This window comes from Cebus imitator, unplaced genomic scaffold (genome assembly GCF_001604975.1).
Source record: "Cebus imitator isolate Cc_AM_T3 unplaced genomic scaffold, Cebus_imitator-1.0 Scaffold14, whole genome shotgun sequence".
Classification (NCBI taxonomy): domain Eukaryota; kingdom Metazoa; phylum Chordata; class Mammalia; order Primates; family Cebidae; genus Cebus; species Cebus imitator.
The window spans coordinates 7,096,221-7,117,362 of NW_016107329.1; the positions used below are offsets into that span (position 1 = coordinate 7,096,221).

Consider the following 21,142-nt stretch of genomic DNA (forward strand, 5'->3'; position numbering starts at 1 on the left):
TGAACAAGGATTCTGATCTATTTTTTCTGGGATGTAGCTTGACCACTGGGAGCTGTTAAGACTTCCCAGGTGATTCTAATTTATGGCAAAAGTTGAGAAAAACTGCTTGAAAGAGAAACTGGTGTGTACCAAAGGCTCAGAGATCTAGAATGCAAGTTATCGTGTTATGTGGTCAGCAGAACAGAAAAATAACAGACAATTTGTGTTAGGAGACGGTTTGCCAAAAAATGTAGCTGATTTCTCTCTAGCATTGGAAATAGATACAAAGAGAGATTTCCAGGAAACCGCTTCCTGCTCTGGAATGTTTGAGTTCTGAAACTTCTCTACACTCAGATCCTTACAAGCCTTCTATGATATGTTCAGGAAGTCATGCCTCATTAGTTCCTGGATCCTAGGTTTAATTCCAAGGAATCCTAGACTAGGGATGTTCTGCTAAGAGCCTTCCAGGCATAAATATTCTCTTCATGCCAAATATCATAAGCCTGTTTTTCAGGAGGTGTAGTTATCAGCATGTTTGACGTCCCAGGAGAAGACGGACCTCTCCCATGAACAAATCAGTACAAGTCATTGTTGCTGTTACTAGGAAAGTGTTATTTCTGTGTATTTATGTATGAGAGAGGATGGAAAGGAGAAGGAAGAGGACAGGGAAGGGGAACAACAGGCACAGGGGACAGGGAGAGACTGTCACTTATTCACATGTGTGTATATATATATATATATATATATGTATATAAAACACATAAATATATATAGATATTAGCTTGATATGTTAATTTTGATATTTTTCAAAATTAAGTTCCTATCTTAAATTAGTTCTAAAGGCCACCAAATTGAATACCTGTTGACTTTAACTTAATTTTTGTCCCTAACAGATATATATATGTGTGTGTGTATATATATATGTGTATGTGTGTATCTATCATCAAACTTTTAATGAACACATACATCTCTATACTCCCAATCAACAAATCAGCGGGTGCTTTCTTGATCTTTGAAATAAAGCCAGAATATCACCATCTCTCATCCCCTAGACAGCTGCCAGCCAGTTTTAAACCACCATCTCTCTTTTCTGGATAAACAGCATGCTCACTCCTCTCCCAGGCTCCAGCTTTGCCTGCACTGTACTGTTTCCCACTCACAGCCAGGTCATGGCACGTCTGCATCTGAAAAGCTCCCACAACTTTCCTTCTCTCGTAAGCAAAAGCCGAAGTCCTGCCGGTGGCCACAGCGCAATCTGTCTCCAAGCCCCAGTTGCCATTGCAACTTCTGCTCCAGGCACTTTCCCTCTGCGCTCTGCTCTGCCGATGCTGGCTATGTTGCTGCTCATTGAGCATGGGCCCCTGCTCCCGTTCCATGTGATCTTGCTGGGTTTCCACAAAGCACATGCCCCCCAGAGGTCATGCCTCGCATGCCGACTTGCTGTGGGTCTCTTCTCCACGTGATCTAAAGGAGCAGCCCTCCCTGGCTTCCCTGTGGGGTATAGTAACTCTACTTCCATCCCTTCATCTTGTTCTTTCCCATCTTTTATGGCACGCTTGTCACCAAACCTATCATAGGTTCATGTGATTATTTTCTACTTCCTAGAATGTGAGCTCCGTCAGAGATGGGACTTGTCATGTTTTCATAAATATTAGAATGCCAAGGAGAGTGCCTGGCAATTGGAGATGCTCCGTAGATCTGTCAAGGAGATAAGCTAATTAATTAATGTTACTACTTAATTAATATCTGACACTGTGATAGATGCTGGGGGTGAAAAGATGCAAAATACATATACTGTGTGCATCTGAGGGAGACAGAAAAATAAACCACTGATTGCAGCAGACTGGAGAGGGATAGGCAGATGACAGTGAGGGAGACAAAGAGTGGGGCCACTTGGATGCTTGTGGGCATCAGTTATAAAGGCCTTTCTCACTCTCCTGGTCTAGCTTAATAACCCTTTTGTCTAAGCTCTCATAACATATACTCCTTGCTTCTCTGTAAATACTGTCACAATGGGGTCTAATTAATGGAATATATGGCTTTTTCTCTCTGCTAGACTGAAATCTCAAAAACTGTGACTGTCTTGGATACTTTTCTGTTCTAGCATGTGAGGCGTAGTGAATACTCAATACATAGTCAATGAATGAATGAGGTCTAAGGACGGAAGAGTCTCTTTGGGTGAAGATCTAGGTGACAGTATAGGTGTAGGTAACAGAGTAGAAAGGTTCAAAAACAGTAGCATCAGAAGAGAAAAGAAATGAGAAGATTAAAGTGTTGAGGCAGATGGAAAGCTCTTTATTAACTCTCAACCCAGTGCAAGAATATTGTATTTTTATGTTGTTGTGCCAAGGTTGTGAGACTAAGACAAAGCGGAAGAGGAATCTGGAGGATGGGTAAGGAAACCTTGTGGCAGCGGAAGGAGGGGGCGTTCAGTGCTGAAGTCTCCTTTTCCTGGGGTTACCAAATAAATAAAAACAAATGAAAAATTGTAGGTTGCTGGAGGGATGAAATTACAGGGTTTCAAAATGTCTTAGGTTCTGAAAAAGGCAATTTAGCCATCTGAAATGCCAGGTGTGAGTAGCTGTGCTGTTGGTGTCACCTTTGGGACATCCCACGTTACGGAGCCTGATGCTTCATCAGCACTGAGCTCTAATTATAGAAGATCAGCGACTTTGTGGGAAATGCAGGATGTGTTTGCATGGAGCATCAAGAATAAGCCGCAGAAATTGCTGAGTTGTGTATGTTGAATTCGATTGGTATTAAAGATAAATATTTGAGAAGCATATTTTAATATTTGGGGGCATATAACACCTTTAGTATTTTTTTAATAAAATTTCAACAAATACATCTGAATCAATCTCTTTGCCCCACCATTTATTAAATAATGTGTGTTAAGCATACAGCAGGTATCAGGCACTCTGACAGATAGAAGGGGAAAAATCGCAAAAAGTAACAATGTCTGTATCCAAGGCATTAGTCTCACGAAGACAGTGTAGAAGAAACCTTAGATTTAACTCTTTGCAAAAACATTGTTTATGAAGTAAAAAACATTATTACATAGGCTTTGCTAAAATGTTGTCTAGGGTTTTGTTATTACCTTTATTCAATGAGCAGTTGAGAGGGAGCTCCCAATGGTAACTGAACCCTCTTGACTGGAGTAGGAAATGCGGTCTCTCTTAATTCTGTGTTGTGACAGCCTCAGACTATAGCCAAGCTCAGGCGAAATATATTAGAAATAAGAACTACTCTTTCTTTGATCAAGTGAATTCTAGCTGTAACGTAGATATAGGAATTTAAATAGTGGAATTGATGTAGCTGTTATAAATATTGAGCTATAACATATTTGAAACTATGTCCAAAACATATTATACATACCAAAAGCAGGTCACAGAATAGTGCATATAGCACAATCAGACGGAGGAGAGAGAAAGAATCCTTTTCAGAGCCAACAGAGGATCTTGAAGACCAGATAAGCAATTTTCAACAGTTACTCAGGTTGGGCAAAGGGGGACAAGGTCTTTTAACTTTTTTCTGTTTCCTTTTACAAATTACTTGAACATTTTAAATAATAAAATGCATGTTTCATATAATAAAAGCAACAGATAAAATTAGTTAAGACCATTTTTATTCAAATGTTTAATTTTGAATAATTTGATAATTTTGCTGCTCTAACAAGAAAATGTGGTGCCCAAGACTGAGCAGCTTTTTGTGTTTCACCATCAGTTTCTATGAAGGCTTTGATGCTCTTAAGAAGCAGAGATAATTAGCAATTTACTACAGTCAAGGTTGTTCAACAGCCTCATAGCTTCAAAATCTAGCAGAAAAGACTGTTTTGTAAAGAGGCAGAGTATCGGGATTCTTGAGAAAATGCCTAGAGAAATATCTTATTTTTTTTAAATGTCTAGTGTTAAAGAACAAAAGTAGTTGGTGCATGGAAGTTACCCACCAGTGACCTTGCCCACCACCTGGACTTTGGCCATTGAACGCCCAGCCTTTTTTCTTTTTTTTTGCTTTCCTGGAAAAAAAAGAGGAAGAGCTACAAGGGCAGACTCTAGCAAGAACATCGATCACAGCAGAAGACAATATCCCCTCTGCATGGAGGGGTATTGCAGCTGGACCCCCACTCCACATCCTCCAAGGACCTCACAGGGGCTGTTCCTGCATGTTCCTTGGAGGATGTGGAATGGGGGCCCCATGGAGGATGCAGCAGCAGGAAGCAGGGTGCAGGCAAGGGGCAGGGAAGAGAGCAGGCACAGCTAGGCGAGTTTGGCAATTCTGATGTTGTAGTGTGAGCCGTGCAGGGTGCTGTCTGGTGCTGGCAAACAGGCAGTGGAGGGGCCACGGACTGTGAACAAGAGACTCTTCACATATCCCCAGGGGTGCCATTCAAGAATGGCATTCAGAATCCTGGCTGGATGTGGCTTTTTTCAAACCCAGTGTCTTTTGGGTCTTTGAGAACCATCGCATCCATAATTGAAAAGTCCTGGTTCAGAATTTTAGATCATTAGTGAAATATCCAGCTGAACCTTGGATGAGAATCATAACCTTGACCTGCCTGCGGGTGCATTTTTATCATGACTCCCTGCAGGCATGACTTGGGGCAAAAGAGCAGCAGAAGGGCGCATTGTGATGATGCTTCAGATGCCACCAGAAACCCAGTGGATGAGTTTTCCACTTTTTAAGAACACACCACACAGGCCTGATTCACTCCACATCACATGATCTGTGATGGGAAAGGGCCCAGTGAAGTTACCAGCTAGATTTTGTATTTTGTTTTCATATCTTTGTGACAAGAATCCCAAGTTATTAAGAATCAGAACTCTTTTTTTTATTGCATTTTAGGTTTTGGGGTACATGTGAAGAACATGCAAGATTGTTGCATAGGTACACACATGGCAGTGTGATTTGCTGCCTTCCTCCCCTTCACCTATATCTGGCATTTCTTCCCATGCTATCTCTCCCCAATTCCCCACCCCCCGCTGTCCCTCCCCTATTTCCCCCCAACTGACCCCAGTGTGTAGTGCTCCCCTCCCTGTGTCCATGTGTTCTCATTGTTCAACACCCGCCTATGAGTGAGAACATGCGGCGAACCTGGAAAGAATCAGAACTCTTTCCTGACAGGGTGAAGACAGATAAGAAGGCATTTTTCACAAACTTTGTATAGAATTGTAGCTCCCTTAAGGAAACTTGCAGACATCCACCCTCAAAGCCACTAGTAACATCTTCCCTATAGAAACTAGCATTTTGTAGTGAGAAAGGGTTCCTTACTTATCAGCCAGAAACTCACCTACCACGAAAGTCCTTCTTTAAGCAACCCTAATAATTTATATTACCCTCTAGCACCAAACTGCTTTAACTTCCACAAATGGCTGTTTTCGTTCCTCCTCAATATCGCTCAGGCTGTTTCTTGCTTTTGGGAGCTCTGTCGAGACAGCCCAGTAGCTCACCACTGTCCCATCTCGGCTTTCTGACTGCATCATCCCCCAGTTGTAGAATGTTGGTCCAGAGAGGATTTCTCATTTATAATACCAGCCCTCTGGCTTAGCACAGCACTGGGTGCGTAGTAGTTCCTCAGTGAATATGTAGGGTTAACTAACAGATATATGAGTGTCTCACCCCAGCCCCCACCCACTTGTTGTTAAATGCCTCCTGGTCCTTCAGGACTAGCTCCTGTGTTCCCGTATTCAATTATCCAATTCTTATCAGGCTGTAGGTACCTTCTACTGTGACTCCACAGAATACTATGCATATCCTTTATCACAAACCTTATAACATCAAACAGCACTATTTCTTAAGACTAGTCACTATGTAATTCTCCTTTACATATACCTTGCCAAGCACAGCCCCTGGGATACAGTGTTGCCTGATAAAATCTAGGGCATTTAAAATGCAGCAAACCAATGCCGCTGATGAAGGAGACGGGTTTACATTCACGTAAAAGGATAACAGTTGTTGTTTTTTTTTACCTGGAATATATAATTTTATTTATCAATTATTCCTCAGTAAAGCTGAAAGAGGGGATTACGAATTCTAACAAAATACAGATTAAAAAAACTTTTATTCAACAGTGTTATAAAGATGTAAATTGAAAACAAAAGAAATAAAATTCTATCCACAGTCTTCTCATCAAAATCCTTCAGTGACATTACTCTTTGTGGTGTTCCAGTCTTGTCAATTTCACTAATGACCGTCACCCTGTGTACACCCAATCTATCCTACATGACAGAATGGCAATGTCCAATTAGATGAGTTCTCAGATTCCAGGGTGACCAGAAGAGTGCTGTCCTGGGTCAGAGAAATCCCATGGAAGATGCGGGGGCCATGTGAAAAGGGCCAGCCCTCAGCCCCCGGATCTTCACCCAGGGGCTGCCTCAGCCTGCATCTCTCCCTGTCACTGCAGTCCTACCCTAGACTGGCTGAGGTCTATTTCTACCTAGGCAGTTTTGTCCCCAGCAGCAACTGGATGACGTGGGATGAAAGGACACACCTCTCCCTCACCCAGTCTGGTTTTATCTTTCCCTGGAGACCTGGTATCTTGGTCAGAATCCTCCAAATGCCACTTTTTTAGGATTTTAAAATTTCTGTATGTGGTTCAGTGTTTAGAGCCTGGTTCAATTGGCTGGAAGCTGTGGCTCTCTGGATTGCAATAGAAATAATAAATATAATTCAACTCGCAGCATTCTGGGTAGTTTATCTATGGCAGGATAACCTGGAGTATAATATTTGCCAGAGAGAAGATCATGAAAAGCAAAAATAAGTATGTTCAAGGTGACACTACAATAAATAGGATCCTTCAGTGTGATATGGTCGTGAAGTGGATGTGAATTTGTGCAGATCTAAGCACAGGCTGAAAGGGCTGGCCTGTAGCATCACTAGTGAATACAAACCAGCGTACGGAAGTTCCAGAGTGATGTTAGATTTTGAGAAATTACAACGAATTTAAATGAATTTTCTATTGATATAAATTTCTTTCTTTTCTCCCCCACTTTTCTTCTCTGTCACTGTTTCTGACTTTCATTACAGAAATGTTATTTGAACTACTGAGAACTCATAAACATAGGACAAAACATGGACAATATCTCGTTCCAATTATGCATATCACTTCGCTGTTTCTTCCCCCATAGCTACCTAAAAGTTCAGAGCTTTTTTTTTTTTTTTTTTTTTTTTTTTTTATTTTTTTTTTTTTTTTTTTTTTTTTTTTAAATTCACTAGTAGAACTGTGCCTGGCACATGACCTTTACTAAGGAAGCCCAGGATCAAACTGGATGCTTTCCTAGTAATCCTTTCTCTAGTCTCCTCTGCCATGACTGCTCTGTAACCACTGCAGAGAAGAGAAGGGGAAGTTTACATTGTAAAACACGCAGAATTGCAAAAACTCGTGTTAAAATAGATCCAACACTCATTTTAAAAATTGGTGAAAGATAACTTTTATGTATGAACCATAGAGTTTGGTTTGAACCTTCAGACTTGATGTGTAATTTGTCAATATTTGTAATGATTTTCTGATTTACTGAATGATAGATATCTGGGTCATTCATGACGTGTTCATTAGCCAGTCAGAAGGACCAGAATCTAGAAAATACCCCTAACTCCAAGACAGAAAAGAAAAAAAAAAAGACAACACATTTTAAATTCAAAGTTCCCTTTGTTTGTGATTTGGTTCCTATGATTTTCAGTGCTTTCGGATGAATCAGTAATGTGCATTGTGTTGAGTTTGTATATTAAGACATACTACGTTTGTTTAGAAACAATTAAAAAGGAGTGAAAGAGTGCATTACAAGAGAAGCTGTGAGCTGCTGATGCAGTGTTGAAAGTATCTGTGGACGCATTCTAATCATTCAGTCACCCTGTGAGGAAGGAACTGTTCATCACCTTGCTCTCTCGGTTTGTCTTAGGAGGCAGTTATTTTAGTCATGGATTGGGATACCAGAACATAATACTTCAGAGTGAAGCCAATCTTGCTAAATGACAAACCACAAGGATGGATAAAGATTGGTGGAGTCCAGAGGGATGACATTTGGGGTTCTTAGGTGGAGGAAGTGATATTGTTAATGTTTCCTCTGTTGACAGTGCTCTAAGTGGAGAGAAGGCTGTCATCATGGTCCTCAAGTCTTCATGACAGAGGAGTGACCAGGTTGGGAGAAGAGGTAGTACATAGGGACGGGGTAAACCTTAGAAAGAAGCACGTCAGTGTATGCATGCAGTGATTCTGGAAGAATCAACAATAAGCTCAGAAAATATCCAAGCTGTTTCAGGGCCCTGTGGAAGAATAAGTTTACCTACACTGGGCAAGGCTACAGGAGAGATGGTGTTTTTAGGCAGAATGATTTCCTTTTAGGCTCTTTGGACATTTCCAGAAGTGGAAATTGGGCTGGATTCCCATCATTCTGTGGAGGGGAGCAATCTGTGGGTATGCAGGAACCCAGGAGCTTAGTTGATTAAGGGCTTGATCGTTCAGGGCAGGCATCATAGGCAGGTTCCCCAGAGTCACACAGGGCCTTCTGTTTAGAGAGGTACCGTGCTTGGTTTCACCCTTTGATATCACTATCTTGAAATTGTTAGTAATTTTAAAACTAGAAGGTGCAGTTTTTCATTTTATACTGGGTCTCACCGTAGCTTGCTCTTCCGGCATTTTGAGAGGTAAATGAAGGTGACAGCAGGAGCTTGGTGACCCAGCTCCAGACTGCAGGCAGAAGATCTGATGGTGTCGGAGTCCTGCTAGCATGATAGAACGTGATGAGTTCAGTCACTTTCTTGATGCCGTAAAGTGTCACCAGAAGGTGGCTGAAGTAAGAAAGAACAACCTAAAGGAGGAAGATTTCCTGGCTTGAAGACAATTCTTTCTAGGGAAATAGATTTACTACATAACAGTATTATAAGAACATTGTAACAGGAATGTTCCACCATCATAATCTTTTCAGACAAGAGTGACTAGAAGGTATTTATTGCTGTCAAATTATTATTCATAATCCTCTGAAATGTGATTCCCAAAATTATATCACTCGAGAAGGGCTGACATCACTTTTAACGTTGGATCTAATTAACTGTTTGGTGAAAGACAGTGAAAATCCAAACCTCAGGTATCTGAATATAAATGTAGATTCCTGAGGTGCAAGTCGAGGTTATCTTGACAGGTACAGGAGGAGGAGGTCACATCTTTATTGATTATACACTGAGCTATCACAAAGCTAAAGTGAGTAGAAAAAAAATACTTGCATATGAATTTCCTAAAATGAGCTGGATCGGGGCCTCACATTCTAACATCAATGTATTGAACTTTCATACTGTGGTGATTCACCTTCTGTGTCCTTGTACCCAAACTTGAAGCTCCAGGGGCTGGGTCTAACTTCATACTGTCAGGACTTGAGTACTATCGCTTCACATCACCCGGAACATCAGATACAGGAAAATCTTAGATCAAAACCAAAATTATTCTGTAAGAATTCACATTTGTCATTCACCAATTGCTTTCTTGCGTCCTAATAATGATGTCTGCTGAAACCTTCCTCCATACTCTGCAGGGACCTCACACCACACTTTTTCATTGTGGTTGTTGTATACTCTTGAGACGATCTGATAATGGGGGATGGTATGAGTATTCAGTTAGTGTATCATGATTGTGAACCATGATTTGAACTCCCATTTGTTTGGTGAAGTGAGAAATAAAATATTTTACCTCATCTTTGAAGCTGTTTTTTGTTTGTTTCTTTTTTAATACTGAATTTTGACAGTTCTTTGTATATTCTTGATAAATGTCTTTTAACAGATAGGTGTTTTGGGAATAGTTTCTCTTAGGTTATGACTTATCTTTTTATTCTCTGAGAAGTATCTCCTGAAAAGTAGAGGATTTTTATTTTAATTAAATTCAATTTAACTAATATTTCCCCTGATAGACTGCATTTTTAGTATCATCACTGAGATTTTCTGTTATGTTGTTTTAAGAGCTTTTATAATTTTTGGTTTTACATTTTTTGCAATTTTACATTATAAGTAAAATTTGTATATAGGGCAAAGTGTAGGTCAAAGGATTTTTATACATATGTGTACCCAATTGTTTCAGTATAATGACTGAAAGAACATTCTTTCTTCACTGAATTGCCCTTGCTACTTTCTTAAAAATTAATTGTCCATACATAAATTGATCTATTTCTAAATTCTCTATTGTGTTTCATTGATTCATTTGATTTTATGCCAACACCACACTGCTTTGATTACTATAAGTTCATAATAAGTCTTGAAATTAGGTAGCTTTAGTCCACAAATTTTGGGTTTCTCCACCCTAAAGCTTTTTGGGCAAGTTTAGGTCCTTTGCATTAACTTGTGAATTTTAGATTCTGTTTTTCAATATCTACAAAAAAATCTTTTGGCATTATGACACATTTGGATTGAATCTACAGATCAATTTGGGAAAGACTGGTTTCTTAACAATATTGCATCTTCTGACTCAAGAACACACAGTAAATTTCCATTTATTTTGGTTTAAAAAAACTTAATCTCCCTAATGTTTTGTTGATTTTGGTGTGCAGATCTTATAGATATTTTGTCAGATTTATCCCTAAGCATTTCAATATTCTTAATGCTACCTTACTTTAAAAAATATTTTCCAAAATCTGCTGCTAACATGTAGGAATACCTTTGGTTTTTGTGTAGTGATCTTGTATCTTTCAACTTTGCTAACTTAATTATTGGTTCTAGTAAGTTTCTATATTCCATTATATTTTCTACATAGATGATCATGTCATTTGTGTATAATGGCAGTTTTAATTTCTTCTTTTCAATCTAGATGAATATGGTTGCTTATTCATTCCTTTTTGCCATGACTAGAACTACCAGTGGAATGTTGAAGGGAAGTGGTAAAAGTGAACTTGTCATCTTCTTGGTTTCAGTGGAAAGTGTCAGAGTTTCTTAGAGACAATTATTAGGTCTTGCTTTGTTATCTAGTTTAATACTCTGCCTTTTAATTGTATTGTTTAGAATATTTACACTTATTTATATGGTGACATATGTGTAAGTTGAAATCTACCATCTTACTTTTCTTTTAACACTTGTCCCATTTGTTTCTCTTTCCTCTTTTTCTGCCTTCTTTAGGTTTGAGTAGTTTTGGTGATTCAATTTAATCTCTTTTGTGGTGTTATGCACTGTACATGTTTTTTAGTGGTTGCTTTAGTATTTTTTGGATACACCTCTGACTTAACCCTCTGTTGTTTCAAATAGCATCCTACCCATTCACATGTAGCATAAAAACATTACTTACAATATTATATTTTAATTTCCCCCCTTCTAGTCTTTGTTTTATTGCTATATTTTAATCTGTATATATTATAAACCTCATACTCTGTGATTTTTAGACAATTATATTTTAAATATACTAAATGATTATATGTAACTCACATGGTCACAATTCTTGATGCTCTTGTTTCTGATATAATCTTTTAATAAGATATCCCATAGATCACTGATGCTTTGCCATTTTTAAAAAATCATTTTTCTTTCCTTGTCCTATTTTGTTTAATTTACATTACTGTTTTGAAGTTCACTAATGTTTTCTTCTGAAATATCTTACCTGCTGTTGATGCCATCTCATCCACTGAAGGTCTCATCTCTGAAAGTTAAATTTGAGTCTTTTTAATGTCTTCCATATATGTCATTGACATCTTCAATAGTTCCCCTCACTTTTTGAACATAGAGAATATAGTTAATAAATACAGTTTTAACACCAGATGTGTGCATTCTGACAGGTGTATTGCTTTCTGGTTTGTTTCCATTATCGTTTTTTTCTTTTCATTGTGGATCCTATTTTCCTGCTTTTATTGGTATACTTGGCATTTTTTTCTTGTTGTTCGATTCTAGACACAGTAAATTTCGCCTTGTTGGGTATTCAATAGTGTTGTAAATAACCTTGAACTCTTTGGGGGCTACTAAGTTATTTGGAAACATTTTCATCTTTCTAGGATGTGAATTTGAAATTTTTTAGTTGAGAACAGAGCAGCATTTAGTTTAGGACTCATATTTCCCCTCCACTGAAGCAAAACACATCTAGTACTCTACCCACTGCCCTGTAGGTTATGTGGTTTTCAGTCTGGTTGGCAGGAACAGGCACTGTTTCTTGCAATTCATGAGCCCTGAGTTCTCTTTCTTTTCAGGCGGTTTTTTCCCTGACCTTGGGCAGTTTCCTAGAGTGCATGCACTGATCATTATTCAGCTGAGCACTTGAGGGAGGCATTCTTTAGAACTTTAAAGATTTTTCTCTGTGCAGCTTTGTCCTCTCTGCTACTCTGCTCTGTGAAATTTAACCACCTTGGTCTCTCAAGACATTTCAAGAGCCAGCACTGGTCAAGCCGGGTTCTTCTTTCTGTGCTGTAGCTTAGGAACTCTTTCCAGGTAGGAGGCTGGAATGGTAGTAGGATTTATCTTGTTTGCTATCTATCATTCAGAGGTCATATATTTTGGTTTTGTTTTTTAGTTGATTCAAGCAAGAAGGTAAATCTGGTCCCTGTTACAGGGAAGCAGAAAATTTGCAATGATTTCTTTCTAATGATAATATCCAGTGGATTGGTGGATACATTTTTATGACAGTGCTTCCAGTGGGAGTATGGATTGGCATTCTTTTGGGGAGGGAAATCTGTTCTATGCACCCAAATCACATAAGAAGTATGTATCTCTAACCCAGAAATTTTGCTGACCTATTTATTAATAATTTTTAAAACTAATTTTACTAATATGCATTTGGCATTAAGGTAACTTATAGATGTAAATATGAAAAATACTAATAAAAGGACTGGATGATTTGAAGAGGTCAATGCAAATAAATATGTGGGACTTTTCAAAAATTATTAAAAATTCAAGATGGTAAAGGCAGAGCATCAAAGTACAAGACTAATTTAAGCACCATTGCATAGATTGTACATCCATGATGCCAGCTGACTTACACATACAATATTTACCTGAGTTTGAACTATAAATAATAATAAAGTTAAGTTTCTGGCTGGTTTGATTTAGTGAATTATTGAACCTATGTAAAGTGCAACATTATAAAATCATTAAAATTCATATTAGGAGACTCTTTAATTTCAACTGTTACCTTTTACAATATGGCATGCTGTGAAATGTGATTAGGGTGAAGGTTACATATGGGAATGTTGAGGAATTAAGTTAGAGGGATTCTGAAGGGCATTGTCTATTTTGGATGCAGTAAAATAGTTAAATTTATTCTTCTGGCAGTGATAAACTGTGCATGTTTTAGAGTAGAAGGGTACTATGATCAACTGTATTTTTAGAAAGATAATTATTGTAAATGGTTCAAGTTTTTTAAAAAAATAATCCTATCATCAAATGAAACAAAAACTAATAAGTAAAGTACTTTTTTAACCTTCTTACTATCTTCCCCAATTTTCTTCTATCTGCTGTTCATTGACCCAATTCCCCATAAGTCTTGCATATGTTCCTTTCTTTGTTGGGTAGTTGGGGAAATACAGCTTTTCCCGGGTTAGCTTCACCTCTCAAGTTCCAAAATTGGCACTGAAGGTTTTTTTTTTTTTTTTTTTTTTTTTTAATCTATGGACATTGGAAAAAGCCATGTCATAGTTTGTTATAATTGGATATTTCCTTGTATTCTTTCTTTTAGTGTGCTCGGTATGATAACGCCTTCATTGCAGAAATTCTGATTGACAGAGGAGTCAACGTCAATCACCAGGATGAAGACTTCTGGACACCCATGCACATTGCCTGTGCATGTGATAACCCTGATATTGTCCTGCTTCTTGTATTAGTAAGTAAAGCAATTCAGTTTACCATTTGAAAATTTGATGGTATGTAAAAGGCTATATAATTAACTATATTTTACAATATGTAATATTTTGATTAATAAAAATCTGCATAGGTTATCATTTATCCCCCTAGAATGCAAGAGAATTAGAGACTAAAGTTGTGGGTCATATAGTTTATAAAGCAAATTGTGCAGATACTATGCCAGTCGCAAGTTCTCTTGCCTTTCCTTGGGAATTGCATGCCTTGATACAAGTCAGTTTCAACAAAAATGGTTTGATAATTTTGTTTTTCAATTTGTTCTCATTTCTAAATTTTTAGCCAAAGAGGCATAACAGTATGAGGAGATACAGTTTTATGTTGAATCTTTCTTTTTTCTTGGTTGTGTCTAGCAAAGAAGTGTCTACCATGTTTGTTTACGTGAACATGAGAACTTTAAACATAAAGCATTGGTGTGCGTTGTTTCGGTGATGCTTGTCAGTTAATCTTACATCCAGACATTGATCCTCACACATACTTTATTTTGGAACAGTGATCTCTAGAAAAGATTGTAAGAAACTATTTGTAATTTTTAGAAAACACAATGGAATATACAAGTAGGAATGATTTGCTTTTATTTATTTTAAAAAATATCTAACTTCCTAATGACTTGTTATTATGCACCTGGATTTTCACATTTTTTTTTATGTAAGCTCTCAAGATTTTACACAAAAGCAAATTGATGCTCAAATATATTAAACAACTTGGTCCAAGCAAAAGCAAATGATAGATAAGAACTGGAGTTCATTGTCAGAAGTCCATTTTGTGTCACTGAGCCATGCTGTCAATATGAGTTTCCTGTGCCTGCCGTACCAATTACCACATAGTTGGTGGCTGAACACAGGCACAGTTTTGAGGCTAGAAGTCTGAAGTCAAGGTGTGGGCAGGGCCACGCTCCCCCTGCAGTCCCTAGAGATGAAACTTCTCTTGCTGCTTCCTGGTTACTGCCCCTGCAGTCCCTGATGGTCCCTAGATTATATATCAGCATCACCCCAATCTCCCTCCATCTGCACATGACTTTCTTCTGTGTCACTGTGTCGGGATCTCTCATTCTATCCTTTCAGAACACCTGTCATAGGATTTAGGACCCACCACAAGGCAGATGGCCTCATCTAACATGGTTACATCTCCAAAGACCTTATTCCCAAATAAGGTCACATCTGCAATACTAGGGAGCATAGCTTTTTGTGGAAAACATTTTAAATATACCACACTGCTGCTCTTCCCCCCTTTTAATAATTATGAACAGGGGGTGAGGTATATCACACCTGTAATCCCAGCACTTTGTGAGGTCGAGGCAGGTGGATTGCCTGAGGTCAAGGTTGGTGACCAGTCTGGCCAACATGGTGAAACCCCATCTTTATTAAAAATACAAAAAAAATAGCCAGGTGTGGCGGCGTATGCCTGTAATCCCAGCTACTCAGGAGGCTGAGGCAGGGGAATTGCTTGAACCAGGGAAATGGACGTTGCAGTAAACCGAGATCACACCATTGCACTACAGCCTGGGTGACAGAGTGAGATTTTGTCCCCAAAATATATATATAAATAAAATTATGAACAAAAATATTTTGTATTAAAGGCTGTAAATTGGGACTCTCTTAATCCTGCATAAGGTTTAATTTTGTCTAGTTTTCTCTGATTTCTTCCTCAGGAATGTGTATACTTAGAATATGTATACAATTTTTTTACAGTAGAAATATTTGTCACTAAAAATGCATTCCTTTCAAATCCTGGAAGATTGAGGCCATATTAAATTAATAAGGAAAGACAAAGAAAATAAAGGTTATTTAGCTTGAAATATAAACTTTTAGAGGGCTAGTTCTCTATGTGAAAAAGGCATGAAAATCTACCTGATTTGTTTATAAACCAAGATCTTTATTTTGTAGATACAGAGCCTAAGAAGCACTAAATTACCCATTCACCATAAAAGCCATAGGATTTCCCCAGCATTGAAAGAAAAAAAAAACTATAAAATATATTACAGAAAGGAACCAAATCACCTTTCCAGTAATGCTATGACATGATCAACTTTGGAAATCTTTAGAATTCTCATAGCTCATAGAGCACTCAGTTGGGTTATTTAAGGAGGAACTCAGTTTGTAGCTGTTGTTTGATATATTTTTTTGATAGTTCAGCTGGCTGCTTTAGTTATAAAAGAAGGAGATAGAAAAGTTTGATTCATGGCTTTTGCAGTTTTTCTGTATTTTGATTTGTCTTTTTTCTAAATACTAGTTTTAAGAATCAGTAATTTTTTTCAAAGCCCATCTCTATTTCTTTCCCCTAATTATTGTTAATTACATTAAGCCATGCCAAAAGAAGCTCTTTTTTTCTGCATGCAGAATGGCCATACTTATTCTCACAAATGAATATTCATGTGGTTGTGCTTAAAATTTTAAACTCCTTCTTCTGTTTCCTCAATGCAAATGTCTGGACACAGGCTTCAGTTTCTTGAGTTCAGACAAGTTTGTGAGATCTCAGTTTCACTGCCAGCCAGGTTTCCCTTCCTCCATTCTGGATGTCGCCGTTTCTTATTTCTGACGGGAAAGAGCAAGAGGATCTGCCTTCTTTCTGTAATCTCCACTGAGTATAGATCTTGGTATCTCATATGATACTCACAATTAAATATTGCAGGAACAGCTCTGAGTTGATGAACCAAATTGTAAGAAAAAAGTAAAGAGTTAAATGTGAGTTACATTTCATGCAAACTAGCTCATAAAATAACAGTGTAATGACTCAAAGGTGTGATATCTATAACTACATGAAATGAATCCTCTTCAGCATCTCGGAGACTGGTATCCCAGATAGCATATGATAAGATTTGGCTGTGTCCCGCCCCAATCTCATCTTGAATTGTAGCTCCCATATCCCCACATGTCATGGCAGGGGCCCGGTGGGAGGTAACTGAATCATGGACATGGTTTCCCCCATGCTATTCTTGTGATAGTAAGTTCTCATGAGATCCTATGATTTTATAAGGGGCTTCCTCCTTGACTGGGCTCTTATTATTGCTCCTGCTGCCCTGTGAAGAGGTGCCTTCCGCCATAATTGTGAGTTTCCCGAGTCCTCCCCAGCCATGCAGAACTGTGAGTCAATTAAACCTCTCTTCTTTATAAATTATCCAGTCTCAGGTATTTCTTCATAGCAGTGTGAGAACAGACTAATACAGCATAATTGTCAGAACAAGCATCTATAGGCTAGAGGTAGCAAAACGCTTAGACCACCCTGAGCACAAGAAGGAGACATGTTTATAACCAGAGCTAGGATTAGGGCTGGCTACCAGGACTGGTATCTGGGGTATCAACATAATTATAAGAATAAATTAAATATGCTGGCAAGTTACTCAGACCCTCAGACCTTTCCTGTGACTCCTTGTGTAACTGAGGAAATAGGCATTAGCTTTGTTCATGTTGAGGCTAAGCAGCATCTTCCAAAGGAAATTTGATTAGAAAATGGCACCAATCCTAGTCTTGTAAATAAATGTTTAGAAAAAGGGTAACAATTTTGAGAAGTGATATATTATTGTCCCAACTAGGAATGCCCTCACATCACTGTCAGACTCAGTGCTAAGTTATTAGGGTGTGGGGAGTTCTGGACACTCCTTCTCTGTAGTTTTATTTCCCCATTCTTTGATACACACCCCCATTTACTGTTAAGATTATCAGTACATTATCCATGTTCCTTGATATTTCATCCCACTGTGAATATTGTGCTTGTTTAAATAATGACTTATTTTTCTCTTTGTTCTTATGAGATCCAGTTTCTATAACTCCTATTTGTTCCCATGGCAACAACTCAATTGCATTAATAGCCAGTTGCCTTTATAATAAACATGTCTTCTGCCTGGAACAATGTGATGTATATTCAGTAATTCTTTATCTAACTTATACCAGCAGTGTTCCCTAGGAGCTTCAAGTTAGGCATTTAATAAATAATTAGCTTCTAGCAAGTCACAGAAGCAGTTAGCGCGTACATGCATTGCTGTTTGTTAAAACAGCGCCTAGCACTTGATAAATGCTTAGCGTATGCTCAAATATTAACTCTCAAGCTAAATATAGTAATCAACAAATAAATGAAAGCAAGCGGGCTAGTTTTTGGAATTCAGCCTGAAAAATATTGACAGTGTCAACTCGTATGTCATAAAAGCTGTCACACAACCACATCCATCATTTTACATGTTCTAGGCATTTTTACTTCACATGTTCTACACTTGTATTACAAGTGCTTGCTTTAGCACATAAATTATCTCAAAATTGGATGAGTTTGCTTTTCTTCACCAGGCAGAATTGAGGGGAAAGGTAATCTTGCTGTATTTCATGGATGATCATGGAGTTAAATCTATAATTTTCAAATTATTAGCAAAATTTTCAAGGCTCAGCAATGCCCTGTTTCTCACAATGTAGAGTAATCCAACCTAATATACAAAGCAATAATATATCTGTTAGTTACTCTTATTCAATGACTTCTACTAACCAATCATCCTCTTCATTAACTTAACTAATAAATATAAATGATCTTCAATTATGTATGAACATAAGGCCTGCCCTAAAGAAAATTACAGTTTGTTTTTTCCTTCATTCATTTACTAAATGTTTATTGAATGACTACTATGTTTTAGTGCTGCATGGTGAATGAGAAGATATTTTATAATCTACAGTAATGGTGAAAACAAACAATGCAATTAATCAAGTGAACCCCTGGGAAATTTGATTAATGGATTCAGCAAATCTGAGCAGCTGTGTTCATACCACGTTACAGCCAGCCTAGGTATCCATCCACAGAAGCAATTTACTTTAAATAAATGTTGATAAAATATGTTGTCATAAAAATTCTAATTACTGTAAAAATATGTTCCTGCCAATACCTCAAAAGAGAAATTTATTTTACTTCCCAGATGCAATGCTGTTGTCCAGTGTTTAAGGCTTCATGCTCTGTCTTCTTTCCATTTTCCAAAGCTTGATGTTGGGCACAGAGACTGTGCAGCCTTTATGCATTTATGAAATCTGTGGTAACTGTCTGTGTATACTCAAGAGCGTCAGCAGGGAGCATAAGCAGAAAAAGCCCTGCCTTTTAGAGCTTACATTCTCTTAAGGAAAAGCAGATAAAACACATAAATGACTAAAATAATAGTATATCAACTAGTAAGAAGTTTTGAAAAGGTCGAGAAGAAAGGAACAGAGTATTAAGATGGCTTCATGAAAAAGGTCATATGTGAGCTGGGAGCCACGTGGATACGTGGGTGCAGGTGTGTCGGCCAGAGGGGACAGCACATAGAAAGCTGTGTGGCAGGGTCTGTGTGCTGGAAGGACAGCACGGAGACCAGCACAGCTGCAGTGAAGTGATGGCGGCTGGTGCTGGATGAAGTCAGACGGGTAGGTGGATGAGATCAAGTGTTTGCAAAGGCTTGAGAAGCTACTTTTACCCTAGGTGATTAGGGAAGCCTTGAGGAGAAGAAGGTGAGCAAAGAAGTGACATGATGGCTTTAGTGTAAGAGGATCACATTTGCTGCTGTGTTGAAATTATACAACTGAGAAGAACAGGGAACTTAGGTCTCTATTGTCCAGACTAGAAGTGGTAGAGGTGGGAAGAAGAGATTGACATCTTGATATACAGGATTTTGAAGGCAGAATGGTCTGTATTTTGTGTGATTATTGGATTTAGGGTTGAGGAAAAGAACAGAAGTCACAGATGACTTCCACTTGTTTGGCCTGAAACCTGAAAAGTTGCCATTGTAATTTTTGCTTGCTGAGATAGAGAACATTAGAATAGAGTGAATGGCAGGAGACTGGGTTTCAAAATGAATGGAAGATACATTCGAACCACATTTTTCACGTTTTTCAGGAAGTCATCTATAAAAATAATTTTATTGATGTGTGAGATGATGATTTATTGTGAATTGCTAAGAAGAGATATGTAAGTGTGTGTGGAGGGGGGTCATCGTCTGCTTAACAGCACTAGAACAGTGCTACTTGAATTGAACCACGAATGTGTTTTATTTTGGAGGAGGCTTTGCTACTGTGAATGAAAACTCTAGCAGATACTAACAATTAACTTTTATACAGTCCTCCATATGCAGCAGGCATTTTCACATGCTTTCCAATTAGTAACTCCCTTGATTCTCACAGAATTATATTACGAAGGTGCCAGCATTTTCTGCTTTATGTAGTGGAGGCTACTGATTCAAAAAAGGCAAATCTACATGCTGAAGGCCAGACAGTAGTAGTCATAGAAACAAGATTTGACCCTGTAAAGGCGCACATCAGAACTTGGACCCCTGACCATTCTGATCTGCTGCTATATTGCTTATAATTCATTCAGAGCTAAGAGTCCCTAAGTGGGCTAATAATATCATGACTTTCACTTTAATATTATCATACCTTTTTTTTTTTAACACAGCTTTTTAACTTGATTACTTAAAATTGGGGGAAAATATTAAGAAATACTACAGAGTAGATTTTCCTTATTCAAGGTAGTTTATTCTATAGAGTCATTATGAACACAGAGTTAGCAAATACTGAGCTTCGTTCCTAGAGGAAAGACAAGGTTAGGTTCCTTCAAATCCCTGGACACAATATTTTCATGAACAGATCAGCCTATCACCTCATTTTATGTGTCTGTTTGCAGGCACCTTATTTAATATGTAATATTGCTTCTTTAACATGGAACTAATTGAGTGAGCGCTATAACTCACTCCCAAGTGAAACCTAACACATGGAGCTTCTTCATTAAAGCACATCAAATCCTTCTCAGTTAGGAACGCTGGATAGCACCTCAGCAGTACACTTGGGGGCCGCCTTTAAAACATGTGAAAAAATGGCACTAAATAGACCACAGAAAGGATACTTGTTTACTCTATGAGAGCTAAAAGAATAGGCAGTTTTTAACCTCAGAAAAGCTGTATTATATGACTTCAGCTGTGAATGTGAACCCTGGCTGACTAAAATTTTTCATCATTCTGTTCAGGCTCACAAATTATCACAAAAGTGCCACGAGAAATTATTTTGGTGTTACAAATAAATGTTAGCAAGTAAGTAAATCTGCAAATAGGGAATGCATGAAGAATGAGAATCGAACGTGTTTATTGTTAAGCAAAACATTTGACACTTTTCTGAATTTTAAGTATGAAATAGAATTCATTGAAGCCCAGTATATTTTAGGAATTGGAGTGGGTCAAAAAGTGATGCGTCTTTATAATACATTTTCCCAGTTTGAACAAAAGAGGGCCTCCTTATAATTTCTATCATATTGCTTAATAGGGTTTTGCAGTTTCCTAGCTGTGTTATCTCACTGGGTGTGAAGAGTGCTTCTATACCATAAGCATTACACTTATAATCCTTATTGTTTGCTTGTTTGTTTAATTTTG

General features: G+C 38.0%; 1 protein-coding gene across 2 annotated transcripts in view; it reads left to right on the top strand.

The window, feature by feature from the left end:
• The window catches only part of MYO16 (myosin XVI), a 603,751-nt gene that overhangs the window by 123,898 nt on the left and 458,711 nt on the right, over positions 1-21,142 (top strand). For both annotated transcript variants that reach the window (XM_037729044.1, XM_017501745.2), the window contains exon 4: positions 13,604-13,747. In XM_037729044.1, the coding sequence (XP_037584972.1) occupies positions 13,604-13,747 (144 nt within the window). The remainder of the gene's footprint in view (positions 1-13,603; positions 13,748-21,142) is intronic.